A 14003-nucleotide genomic window follows, 5' to 3' on the forward strand; every position below is an offset into this window, starting at 1 on the left:
ATATTATGTTAATCACTGTCCTCTTTTGGAGTTAAATTGTAGTGGGCCATGCATATTTTTAATATATTTGTTTAGAGATATATTGTCAAAATAAAGTGGAGATATACATTCTATTATTAATCTTTTATTTCTTTAAAAAGAAAAAAATCCTCTTGGGACAGACAAGGACAATTTGACATGTTCCTCTATGTTTCTTTAAATTTCTTTAGAGTGGGAAGACCCAAGACTGTCAAAAATTTACTGACATATAAGTTAATTAACAGCTACACTCTGATTTAAACCTGGCTGTGATGTTTGACAAATTAACTGCTTCAAATTCTGGGGGAGTTAATCACTACTGTTTTGCACTAAAAATTAACTTCACTTGAGAAAAAAAAGTATTCTTGTCAATAATCCCTCATGGAAAGGAGACTAAAGGTTTTGGAAGACTTCTCCAGTAATGTGTTTGATATTTCCTATTGAGTCTTTCTAGTACACCGGGTGGTGACAGGGAAAAGAAAGTTGCGGCCAGTTTCAAACAGGAAAGCAATCATGATTTAAAGAAAGGATGGTGAACCTGTAGCCCTCCAGATGTTTGTGGATAATTCACACTATTCCTGGCTATTTGCCATGTTAGAAGGGACTAATGTGAATAGCAGCCCAATATCTTGAGGGCCACAGTTCCCCATCTCTGGTTTACAGCAACCCTGTAGTGTAATCCTGTATTATTACAAGCTCCATCAGATGAGCATTTTATTGCATGTTTGTTACTGGGCATTCATGGATATTCGTGGGTCCCTCTCACAATGTCGCCTGCCTCCCACACACCTCCCGCTCCTTCTAGCCTTCTTGGCAAGACAAAAGAACACCCCAGTAAGTCTGACTTATTCTTTGAGACGGAACTTACGGCTATCCCCTGCTGTGTGCAGAAGCAGCAGCACAATCAAAACGGTCCACTGAATAGGCCACGTGCACGTTGTTTACTTCCTGTTTCAAAAGAGGAAGTAATGAGGAACAAATGGGTGGGCGGAAAAGTGACGGTGAGGAAACGTGATTTCCCCAGCGTGATGACGCTCTTAATCTCTACAGGTTGGGTAGGGGTCTGAGTGAGTAGCATACATACAACTGCTATCTCAACATTTTAGGCTGAGGATTGGGCCTACTGCCCTGTAGCCTACTGTTATTATGCCGCTGATGCAGATGAGTAACTTTTAAGTACTTCAAATGCATTTTTCCCCACACATGAAGGAAAATATGACTTCCATCAAGTAGGGAATGCTGTCTTTTGGTGGGGACACCCACTGTCCATTCACACAGCTCCTTTAGAATCTCTGATATCCCCATTGATTTCTGTAAATTGATCTCAGTTCCGCCTCTGGGGCAGAAAAATAAAAGAAGGGCGTATTCCTAGGCATGTTTAGCCAAAAAGAAAAGCCTACAACTCCCAGCATATGTCAGGCAGCCATGCTAACTGGGGCATGCTTGGAGTTGTAGGATTCCACCCTTCCCCGGGCTAGACATGCATAGGATTGCGCCTTAAGTCTACTGAAACAGGAAATTTAAGGGACATTCATCTCTACTTATTATAACTCTGTGGCTGAGTTCAGACGACACGCGAATCAACTGGGGGGTGGGGGTGGTAATAGGAACAGAATGGGAAACGACCGTTGATTATTGTGTCGTCCGAACTCTAGACATCTGTGTCTAGATGGTTGTGTCCTCGCTCTGTCGCTCTCCTCTCTATAGCGAAGCTGCTTTATACTTTGCAGGGGAAGCCAGTTCAATTTTAGGCAGACCGGAAGTGTCAGTGAAGACGGAGATGCTGAGTCTCACGATTCCGCCTCTATGTTCCCCTCTCTTACTCAAAGCATCACATTAGCCGCGCTTTGCTCGGCTCCTCCCGTAAAGAAACACCACCTCCCCTTACCCTTCCCGCACTGGAAGTGTTCTACGTCACGTCCGGTGGCTTTCTCTCACGTGACCACCCTAGAAACCGTCTAACATGGCGGCGCCCGTCTCGCCGCCGCTGCTAGTGGAAGAGGGGGCAGCAAAACTCAGGTAAGAAGGGTGTTTGTGTGCATGGGGCTGCTGAGGGCACAGCTCCCGTGTACTGGTTGGGAGACGCCTGCTTCGTTTTTGAAGAGGGGGTCAGGAGGTGGCGTTCGTTCGCCTGGGCTTACTGTTCCCAGTTGTCGATCTTTCGGTGCGGGACGAGCGCGCTCTCCCCACCACACAGAAACGGCTCTGCTCGAGACTCCAGCAACCAGCAGCAAAGAAATGCCTGGATTCGGTGGTGGGACGCCGGATTGCGCTTTATCACATTGGTGAGGTTTCTGCACGGGAGAGCAAGGGCTGCTAGGAAACGCGTGTTTAGTTCTGTATACGTGACGGATGCATCAGGTGGGGTCCCAGAGAAGAATATACCCTTCAGTACACTTTAGGCTGCTGAACAACGCAGGTGGAGAGAAATAAAGAGGGCAACCCAGGAAACGGGCAGATACAGTTTGTGATGTAGGGGGAAAGACAGATGAATAGGTAAGTTGTGATAAAGTGTTGGGAGGGACAGAGCAGTAAGACAGAAAAAGAAGGAAAGCCAATCCTATGTAGGTTTAGACAGAAAACAAAGCCCCTACAACTCCCAGTCTCGTAGGACATTTTTCTGTCTAAACATGCGTAGGATTGTACTGTTAAGGCTCAATCTTATGCATAGAAAAGACCTACACCCAGCGTGCCCCAGTCAGCTTGGGTACTTCGTGCATGCTGGGGGTTTGTAGGCCTTTTCTCTGTCTAAACATGTAAAGGATTGTTCCCTTAGTCTCACCGTCAGTAAAATGGTAACAACTTCCATGGTGAAATTGCAGAATTCTTGAGCCTTTTTAGATAAAAGCCACTGGTCTGACACAAGAAGTTACAAGAGATAAATCTGTATGCTAAAAGTTGCCCTTAAACATGATGTCTTGCATTTTACTTACCTGAAAATGTGGTTTCCTTTGCAGAAACTATGGTCAAGAACTAGAAAGGAAGAACTATTGTAATAATAATTGGCCTGGATGTGCTTATATAAATGTCATTGTACATATATGTTTTAGCTGAGGAAAATCCTACTCAAGTGCTTGGGGGGAAATGTTGACAAACTGGATTATTTTTTTAAACTAGATGCGAATATTTGCACTCAGCTTTTGTCTATTCTTGCTTTTTATATATAATTCATATGGGAATTATAGGTGGGTCTGTGTTTTTTCCCTGTGGGGTGTTTTTATAGTTCATAACATAATTAAAACAAGTTAAATTTAGTGGCTATAGCTCGATCTTAGCATGCAAAGCTGCAATCCTGTACCCACTTAACCTGGGAGTAAGCCCCATTAAACTTGGAAAGATTTACTTCTGAATTCAGTGGGGCTTACTCCCACATAAATGGATGTAGAATTGGAGTTTAAGCTGGTAAGAAAACTCTGTTGTGATTGTTTGTGTGCTTAAAATTTGTGAAATTCTTTAGCTCACCAGTTACTATAAAAAATAAAGGAGAAACTTTCCTTCCTTAGCCACAAAAAGTTCAGAGCACTTTTAAAGAAAGAGAAACGGAAGAAAAAGAGACAAGCACTAGCAAGACTGAGAGATTCAGGTAATCTTTTTTGTTGATGTACGTAAAGAAATACAGATAATCTTCTTTATTGTAAAGCATGAACTCTATTCCATGAGCTCTATTCCAGTTATCAAAAGACAGTTGCTATTCCTATTTAGAAAATGTGTTTTAAAAATCTTCTTTAAAAGTAATAAGTATCTTAGGTGTTAGGAATCATAGATCACATTATTACAACCCTTTAAAGTTATTTATTTTTACAAAGCAGTAAATAGGTTTATGAAATTAACAATAGCAAATTCATTATCTTGAGTATGGATCTTTATGTAGCTAAAACAGCATCGTCCATGCACAGGGATCAACAGGCTTAGGGAAACTCCAAGATTTGCCGAAGTACAGAACACTTTAGAAGATTATTTTAAAAAACGAACAACCCAGAAAGGATTGAACATGCTCAGTGGCCATAGAATGCTGACTTTTGAGAAGGGAGGGGAAACAGAAAACAGGGGAGGGTGACTGGAACAGAATATCCTGAAAGTGGACCTGGCTGGAACTGCAAAGAAGAGCACCCCATGCTGCAACATTTTGTTGCATGTCCCGCTTGTTATAAAACATGAATAGTTTTGATATGACTTTTTTTTTCTAGTGAAAAAGTTGATCAAGGTTTGGGAAATGTATTTCGTGAACTGGTTACCTTGAGAACATCTGCTCTTGGCATACACTAATGACTTTCTGAGACCTTTAAAATAAGTTCAAATAGTGTGGGATACAATGGTCTGCCTCGTACCTGGGGTGAGCAATCAAGATTATATATCTTTAAAAAAGTAAACCTTTTCCTCTTCAGAGAAAGCAGATAAAGATGAACAGGTTTCTGAAGAAAAAGATAATCAGATTTCTGAAGAAGAGCTGGAAGAAGAAGAAAAACAACTTGAAGAAGAAAGGTGAAACATAAATTTTAGTTTATAATTGACAGTCCAATCCTCTATATGCTTACTTGGAAGTAAGTTCCACCCGTTTATAATGGGGCTTATTCCCAAGAAAGTGTGGTTAGGATTGTAGCCATTGAATGTTATTTTCTATTTTTCATATCACTTGGGTGATTAATTTGATATCTTTTAGGCTCCAAGTTGGCTTTTAATATTCATTTTTAAATGTTCATCTGTACTTCTGCCTTATTGCTTATTCCGAGTATACTGTGTACTCGGAAATAAGCCTCATTCATTTCAATGGGACTTTCTTTCTGATAAATGTGCATAGGACTGCAACCTTACTGATTCAGTTGTTGCACCTTTAAGCTACATTTTGTAAGCCACATGATTATTTTTTAAAGATAGAATGGCAGAGATAATTGTTAAACCTATTTAGTCACAGTTTGATATTCAGTGGTAGTTCAGCATTAATCTCATGTTTGCAGGCAAAGGCTTCATGAGGAGTGGTTGCTGAGAGAAGAAAGGGCTCAAGCAGCTTTCAAGATCAGGAAAGAAAAAGAAGAGGCAGCAAGAAAACGTCAAGAAGAGGAAGAGGTGCAGTATATGTTTTGACACAATTGTGCTAAGATTTTTAGAGTTAACATTCTGAATGTAAAAAAATCCTGATGCCTTTACAAAACTAAAAACTCAGTTTTGCCTTTGACTAATTTTGACATTAATGTATAGTAGTTAGGGCTGTCAGCTCTATGTGTAGATTCATTGGGTCTGGGAGCAATCCTAACTTCATTAGAAGGGCTTAGGAAGCAATGTAAGTGCCGCTCCATCAGCGGAGGCAGGGATATGCTGGCAGATTGACGCTTGTGCTATTGGGAATCTGCTGGCAAGGTAATGGAAAGGTCCACCAGCATAGATGTTCCACTTGTGATGTTTTGCTAATGGAGCAGGGGGAAATGGGATGTGCCAGCGGCTGGCATTAAGACACCGCATCCAAAGCGCTTTGATTCCATGACACACCCACAGTGCTAGGTGAGACTAGCCTAATTAATTGCCTCCCACTTGCTACAATTGGAGGAATAAGAAAAAAGGGCCCCCTCCCTCTCTGCCTGCCTGCAACAAGATAGATACGATGTTTGCTTTGTATGCGATGGCGGTTGCTTTTCAAACAGAACTCCCACCTCCACCCCACCTGCCGTCTAAATATACTTACTTGGAAGTAAGTTCCATTGGACTCAGTGGACTTTTTTCTGAGTAGAGAGGCACAGGATTGTGTTGTAAAGTTTGGGAGACCAATTTTATCAGTGAGGGCAAAGTTAAAATAGTCTTTTGGTTAGCTTGGTTGTGTGTTACTGTAATAGGGAATGAAAAAGGGAACATTAGACATGGTCTCCTAAACATTTTAAGTTAACACACATGTAACAAAAGCTATGTTAATTTTTTTCATTATCTCAACAAGGTACCCTCTTGGGGTTTTGGGAAAAGGCAATTTAATTTACATTTAATTAACTCATTGGTTTAAGGGCAAACACCTAATTAATTAAAATCCTTTAACCATTAGTTTTAAATAAAACTGCTCTTTTAAATAAAACTCTTTTAGATGAATGAACAGTCTGTGTTCCTTTTTTTTTCTTGTTAAAGCAAAAAATAAAAGAAGAATGGGAGGAACAGCAAAAGAAAGAACAAGAGGAGGAGGACCGGAAACAACAAGTGAAGAGAGAGAGAGAGGTGATTCCTGCTCTAGGAGGATAAACACAGTGCATATCCTCTCACCGTAATAATAGTACTCATTTAAAATGTTGAGACACCTGGTGTTGGAAATAACATTTCAGTCACTTTGCATAACGTATTGTAAATTGGATCCTGGTACTATGGGTACCTGAGGCTGACTTCTGAGTAGATATGTATAGGATTGCACTCTCGATGCAGTTTTACCCCCTCAGAGTATACAGTAGTATGCAACTGCTTACATTGCTTATCTAAGAATATTATTGCACTATTTATTAATATTCTGCCATCTCCTTAAGACATTTTGGCAAATGTTTAATGTTTTTATTGCTTTAAAGGGGGCAGGAAACAGAATGGTATAGAACTTCACATGAAATATTCCGTAAATGTTTCCAAATGTTTCGTGTCCCTTGCAGCCCCCTCCCCACTCATGGCAGCTAGAAGTTACGATATCCTTTATCCAGAGAGAGGGAGAGCACACAAACGCTCAGCAGCCGCTGGTTTCTTGGTCAATAACTGCGACCAGGCTGCTTTTGTCTACATTCCTGGAACCGTAAGGCAACGGATAGGTGGAAGAGCTGCTTTTGACTGTTGGTCTGGTGGGGTTAGGACCAGCCCTCACACACAGGGTGCTTGCTTGGAGGATGTAGGCACAAGCTAAGAATTCTTACGTGTTTTTAATGTAGTCTTTAAGAAACTGTAGCAAGTCTAGTACAATCACTTTTTTCAAGTTCTTAACTTAACCTGGTATTATACTGCTGCGATTCCTTAACCATTTTTTCCACTCAAAGATGTTGCAGCTCATCTTTATCCTGACTCATTCATCAAGACGTATCTTTTTCTATAGCTTGTTGGGTGTGGGGAGGAACAAATTAGAAAGCTTAAGTTGGTTATACTCAGCTTTTTGCAGGTTAATTTGTTGAATACCGTGCTTAACATGTGGAGAACAGATAATGAGCTTTCTGGTTTGCCCCTTACTAAATTTTGTGGTTGGGACCTAACCTTCTTTCCCCCCTATGAAAATCTCTTAATTCAGTGTGCCTAGAGCATTATCAAAGATAAATTCTCACGTTCTGGTTATCTAACAGTTAGGGTAGGATTTAGATAGCACTGGGTGAGTGCACTTTTCTAGGATTCTTTGAAAGGAGGATATGGAGGGCATTAAACAGTGGTCAGTTGTTCACTCTTAACTTCCTCAGCGAAAACATGAGGTTGAAAAGAATTGTCCTTTCGAATACTGTTAAAAAAATCATCCCGCTACAAGTAGCTTTGATGGGAGGAATAATTAAATTAATGTTTCCCAGACTACTTTTGCCAAATCCTTACAGAGAATATCAACGTTTACTTTTAAAAGGCAATGGGAAGGAGTTTACAAATTATGCATATTTCAGCATATATTGGATGGGATTTTATTTCTTGTTTTTCTATGTCAAAATCTTGTTTGTAATTAATGCAGAAGCTTGCAACAACACAAGGTCTGTTCTGGTTTTGGGTGTAGCTGGCAATCTAAATAAATATGACTGAAATGGAAGGCTTTTTAGGGGGACAGGAAGTAGAAGGGGGACGCTCTGTACAAAAACAAAGGGGAAATAAATGCACTGGATCTAAGCACAAGCTGAAAATGAACCAAGTGCAAGTGCAGAAAGTTCAGCAAAGGATATGACTAATCTGAGTGAATGTTCGTGTATCCTAAATTGTATCTGAAGAGCTAGTTTGAGTAGAACACAAGAAACTCTTTAATTGCCCTTGCTCTCCTGGGGAGCCTCCTTCTTTGCACTGATCCGGTTTCGATACACTAGTACCCAGCTTTAATACACCTTGGAGCTCTGAACTCTGTTACACAGAGATCATTGATGTTGTGTTTCACTCAGTCAAACACTGCCACTGCATTGTTGCAGCAGGTGGAGCTGGGCATACTTGACTTTCTGGACATCATTGAGGAAGCTGTTTTTAAATCAAAGTTCTAAGCATATTCTTTCACAGGAGAGTCTTTGGAATCAAATCCTACAGGAGAAATCCAATGTGATAAGTATCGGAAGGTGAATCTGGGCTATTCAATTCAAATAGGAGAATGGCTGTTAAGAAACTAAGAAACCTGGTCTTCCAGACATATATTCCTATGCCAAAGAATACATGCTGTGTATAAATAAATACTGCTGTGATGAGATTTGCCAATACTGAAAATGTGGTAATGTCCTTTTACCTTTACTTTAACGTCATCTTTAAGCTCCTTTTTTGGACTATCTTCATTTTTGGAAAAGGAACTATTGTGGTGTGGTGGGAAATTATTGTAAATATAACTTGAAATGCTTGTACATTATTGTGCTGGAATTCCTAATTACATGGGTGCTTTTTTCTCAGTAGTATTTAACAGAACTGTTAACACTCTTGGAGGATATGATCTTTAAAACTGAACATTATGATCTTAACTAAAGAATCCAGATGGTGTCTGCATTCAAAGTTTTCACTAGTCCTGTGTTTGCACCATTTATAGGAGGCTGTGCAGAAGATGTTGGACCAGGCTGAAAGTCAGGTATGTTGAGAGCTATTTAAAATGGAACTGACACAAATGGACTTCTGGCCAGTGTCTCACTGCTACCTATTAATTACATAGCAATACCCTTAACAGTAACAATGCACATATTAGCTGAAATGCTTTGCAGGATATGACAGGATTTCTTATACCTTGTGGGAAATGAGCAAGAAAAATAACATGCCATGGTATGTAATAAAAAGGATGTTACGTCAATTTCTATCCTGATCCAAAGACATTTGAGTATGAAAAACGTGTGTGTGTGTGTATGATGACTACCACATGTAGAAAAAACATGTGAGGAGAGATTTCAATACACAGTTGCATATATATTAAGAGATAGAAATGTTTTTCTATCCTCATTTGTCTAGATTCCCATATTTCAACCTTGAATATGACATTTCCTTCATTAAACGCAATTAAGTTCTGTTGCCCTCGTCTATTGTCATAATTGTAATCGCTCCTATTTTCATACAGAAATTGCTTAAATTTATGTACTAGAATTCATTAATAAACAGTGTCCTGATTCATTTAATATGTACAATTTTGTTTTGTTTTGTTTTTAAACAGCTTGAAAATGGAACTACCTGGCACAATCCTGAGCCCCCAGAGAATATAGGAACAGAAAAGGATCGAGCAAATTGCCCATTCTATATTAAAACTGGAGCTTGCAGGTTTGGAGACAGGTAATTCTGTTATAATTACATCTTTAAAGTAGCTGACATTTGACTTTTTTGGTGCCGATTAAAATCACTAATTAAATACGTTGGCTTGACGGGTGACAGAAAGCGGGCTTTCCTTTCCTCTCCTTCTCCAAATCTGCTCCAGAGGGATTCTAAACTCTCAAAAGCTGTCAGGCAGCAGTAGGGAGAGGCAACATGTTCTGCCAATGGTGTTTGTTCTACTGGTGGCCAGATACTGTTGTATTTCACCCTAGGATTTCACAGTGTGAATGGATGAGTTTGCTTGAGGAAGGACTCTTCGGTGTGCAAAACTCCTGTAAATGGAAGCTTCTTCTGTGAATGGAGCAAAAACTTAGGATCCAAACTGTTGTTTCCATGATCATTTAGAGAACAGTTATTGTATGGTACAGAATCGGAGCTATTTCAATAACTGGAGAGTTTGAGTTGATGCTTGGGTTTTTAGTTTTACTTGGGTTCTGAGACTGAGAATGCTACAGTCAGCATTAGAGGGGCTAGAATGATTCCTAGTTTTTTGACAAATGGGAACTTTAACCAGGCTAAAGTATACCTCAGCAAACATGGCAACTTCATTAGTAAGCCAAAACACACACTCGGAAGAGAGGTTAACCAGTAGCCCTACCACAGCTGGCTTACTGGACCTGTGGGAAGTTCTTCCAGATTCAACATATGATCCTATTCATTCTCTAGGCGTGGATCACAACTGAGGTGCCAGAAAATTACAAGATAGTTTTGTTTGTCAATCTTTGCTTCCCTATCTCTTCCAGAAAGGTTGCTAAAAGTCATGAATCAGAGAGTTACACTTTGTGAAATAGATTGGACCCAGAATACATTAAATTCTTGGGGGGGGGGGGAACCCGTATTTTTTTTGCTTAAAGTGTGTGGTGGGGTACATACATGTTAAGAATATTGCTAGTTTATCTTACACACATAAATAGACGGGGAATTCTTTAGAAAAGAAATAAATGTAAAAATGAAAATACTGAAGCCTTGTTTTTAGTTGTATATATGCTTGTTGCAAAACCTTGTTGCAACTTGCCCTGAGAATTTTGTTATAAGTAGCCAATAAATACTGTTATTAAAATAACAAATTTATTTTTAAAAATAGGGTGCAATCCTATGGACTGCGCCCTCGCCAGTCAGAACCACCTGAACTCAAGGGTTTCCAAGATTCTTACGCCCTGGCAGGGCAGCAGGAGAAGCAGAGATTATCTTCACCTCCCCCTCCTCCAATCTCCTGTATTTTCACTAGATAGGCATTTCAGCCCATCTAGTGAGGAAGCTTCAGGGGGAGGGAAAGACACTGGAAGAGACTCAGGATAACTCGTATCCTGGCCTCCCCGGTCTCCTTCTCTCCCTGCCCACCCAGAGCGTCCCCTTTCCTCCTTGGAGAAGCAGCTGGTACAGTTTTTTCCACGCTGGCAAGGAGGTGAGGGGTTGATCTCTGACTCCCCTTTCTGAAGTTGGAGCACCATCTTTGACTTCAGATGAGTTTCCTTAGCCATCCTGTGGTCCCTGGGATGCTCATTTTATGGTAAAGTGTGTAATACGTGATAGTAGCTTTAACACATACAGAGTGACGTGCCTTTTCCTCTTTAATTTTAAGATGTTCTCGGAAGCATAATTATCCAAGCTCTAGTCAGACACTCCTCATCAGGGGTATGTTTGTTACTTTTGGAATGGAACAGTGTAAAAGAGATGATTATGATACAGATGCAAGCCTGGAGTACAGTGAAGAAGAAATCTATCAACAGTTCCTAGATTTCTATGACGATGTACTTCCTGAATTTAAGAATGTGGGAAAAGTTATTCAGTTCAAGGTATGAATATAAAACACTTTTTAAAACAATAAATGCTGATTTTGATAAACTTACCCTTAAGTGTATGTTTCTGGCAGTAAACAGAATTATTCATTTCTCATTTTTATTCCAGTTTGGACAAAGGCCTCTAAAGTAGCTTACTCTCTCCCATTCCAGCAACAGCCCAACAATTCCACACCAATAATAGTAGATGGAAAGTTCCTTTGAGGTGCTAGTTTAATATTGTATTTTATAGTCCCATTGTAGTGCTTAGAGCATTATGCAAGTGCTGTTTTGGAAAATGGAGTTGGTGTTTCACAACCAGTGTTAAATATGCATACCTCACTTATCTTCTGCATTCCAGTCAGACAGTACATAATTTTGCATGAAAGGTAGACATGTTTGTGTTAGCCATGCAGTGTACCAGCTAGTGTTTGTCAGGAAGATTTAGCTGAATGCAGTAGTGAATTTATTCATACAAGCATCTTGTACATCTTTTCATGGAACAGTGGAGATAACCCTGTGTGGTAGTTAAATATAACACTCAAGTCCTGTGCGTGTCTATGCAGAAGTAAGATCCATTGAGTTAAATAGGGTTAAGTCCCAGGTAATTTTGTATAGGATTACACCTAAAAGCCATATAAAAGAGCTGTTTCCAAAGTTAAAAAATATTGTCTTAAATAAGTTTGTTCTGGATCCTGCCAGAATTAAGTTTTAATTTAACTTTTCATAGGTCAGCTGCAACTTTGAACCTCACCTTCGAGGAAATGTGTATGTTCAGTACCAGTCGTAAGTATTTAAAAACAAATTATAAGTTATCTGCAGGTAACTTTAATGATAGGTCATAAGGAAAGTTTATGTGGTAAAGCTAATTGATTGTAGGTTTTTTTAATTATACTTTTTGTTGAATCATTCTTTCCCAGTTAAGCTGGAAAATTCTCTATGTTGCTGCGATATCTCATGTTTCAATTTTATTGGGTTTATACTTTCCTAATAATACATTCTAAAATTTATTTTTAAAGAGAACAAGAATGTCAGGAAGCTCTTGCTTTATTCAATGGTCGATGGTATGCAGGGCGGCAACTTCAATGTGAATTTTGCCCAGTAACAAGGTGGAAAACGGCGATTTGTGGTATGTGAATGAAACCCTCTAACGGCTAACATCTTTCAGTCTAAATATGTCTTCTATATTGCAGTATACATTAAAAAAAACCTTAAAGTGAATTCAGAACCTTTTCAGAAGATAAAATACAACTTATAATTATCTTACCTAAATACTACAAGCTAATCGTTACTTTTCACTGATGTGGTATCTGGAAAGAGTTATTAAAACCAGGCTTGATTTGCTTTTTCAGACATCTATGATTATACTGTATAAGCTAGACTTAAAATTATAACAGCCTTCAAATTTTGATAATCCTTCCTTTTTTAAAAAAAAAACACAAAATTTGTTTTTCAGGCTTGTTTGAAAGGCAAAAATGTCCAAGAGGGAAGCATTGCAATTTTCTTCATGTATTCAGAAATCCAAACAATGAGTTCTGGGAGGCCAACAGAGATATTCACATTTCCCCTGAATGGACTAAAGAGGCAGGTAAAAACTCTGAAAGGAGAAACAGATTGGGCTACTATGAAGAACATTACAGCCGGTCAAGGAGAAGAAGCAGCCCAAGTCCAGATCATGCTTACAAAAAAAGAAATGGAGAATCTGAGAGGAAAAAGAGTCATCACAAACATAAGAAAAGGCATCTTCCTGAGAGGTCAGGAAGTCATGAAAGGCGACGGTCGCACAGTAAAAAGAAAAGAGGGCGGAGTCGCAACAGGAGCTTGACACGTAGCCGTAGCAGAAGTTCCTCTCAGTCAAGAAGCCGAGGCAGAAAGAGGTCCAGTAGCAGAGGAAGAAATAGTTGAATTTATTGTTGGAGAATGACTTTCAGAAGCTTGTGTATAAAACCCAAAATGAACTAGTTCTGCCGGAACTGTTGCATACTAGAGACCCTGTGGTGTACTACTATGGTCCAGAAATAAAGTTGTTGCGCACTGGCCTGCCTTAATTTTTGAAATAAATTATTTCACATGGAGATGAGGATACAGAATCCGCCTAATTACTTGCTGTAGCATCATGGAAACTTGGTGTTCTTTATACATCCTTGAGTTATTCTAATGTAAACAGTGTTCTATAACCAGTTAGACAATTGAGCTGAAGTTCAAGTAACTTTCCTTCAGACTCAGTTTGTGAATTAATCTAATATGTGTTTGGAGTTTATTCAAAGTAAACTTTTCATAATAGCATACACATTCTTGTGCTATTTAGCAAATTCTACATGTAAAGAAGCAAGTATTTCCTTTACAAAAAAGCTTAAAAGAAGTCAGGGAATAATAACTGCCTGGTGCCCTCCAAATGTTTAAGACTATAACTCCCATAATCTCTGATTCTCCAGGATGGAGTTGTATTCCAGAACATCTGGAGGGCACTGTTGCGTTGGGGCATATCTATATTGTTAAATGAGTAATAGAAGCAAGAAGCAAATGCCATTTTATTGTAGTTTGTAACTGCAGCAAATCATAGTCTAACTCACGATTTGCCATACCAAGTGCTGGGTGTATTCTGCAGCTTTTCTGAATATTCATTCCCCCATACACTGTAGGTGAAGTGCGGGTTGAATATTCTAGTTAACCTAACTACTTTAAAGGTTAAGTGTAGGTTGCTTAACCCATGATTAACCTAGTGTCCAGGTTGAGATGTCACATAGCAATGTCCAA

The 14003-nt window shown here is 39.3% G+C and overlaps 1 protein-coding gene across 1 annotated transcript; it reads left to right on the forward strand.

The window, feature by feature from the left end:
* Nucleotides 1–1955: 1955 nt before the first annotated feature.
* ZRSR2 (zinc finger CCCH-type, RNA binding motif and serine/arginine rich 2) lies at nucleotides 1956–13294 on the forward strand. The gene is made up of 11 exons (XM_063126399.1): nucleotides 1956–2037; nucleotides 3522–3601; nucleotides 4404–4500; nucleotides 4974–5082; nucleotides 6124–6210; nucleotides 8705–8743; nucleotides 9314–9429; nucleotides 11051–11264; nucleotides 11977–12032; nucleotides 12266–12375; nucleotides 12703–13294. The coding sequence occupies exons 1-11, from the start codon at nucleotides 1982–1984 to the stop codon at nucleotides 13149–13151; spliced, it is 1413 nt and encodes a 470-aa protein (XP_062982469.1). The 5' UTR covers nucleotides 1956–1981; the 3' UTR covers nucleotides 13152–13294.
* The last annotated feature ends 709 nt before the right edge of the window (nucleotides 13295–14003 follow it).

The sequence above is a fragment of the Elgaria multicarinata genome, chromosome 5 (assembly GCF_023053635.1).
Source record: "Elgaria multicarinata webbii isolate HBS135686 ecotype San Diego chromosome 5, rElgMul1.1.pri, whole genome shotgun sequence".
Lineage (NCBI taxonomy): Eukaryota > Metazoa > Chordata > Lepidosauria > Squamata > Anguidae > Elgaria > Elgaria multicarinata.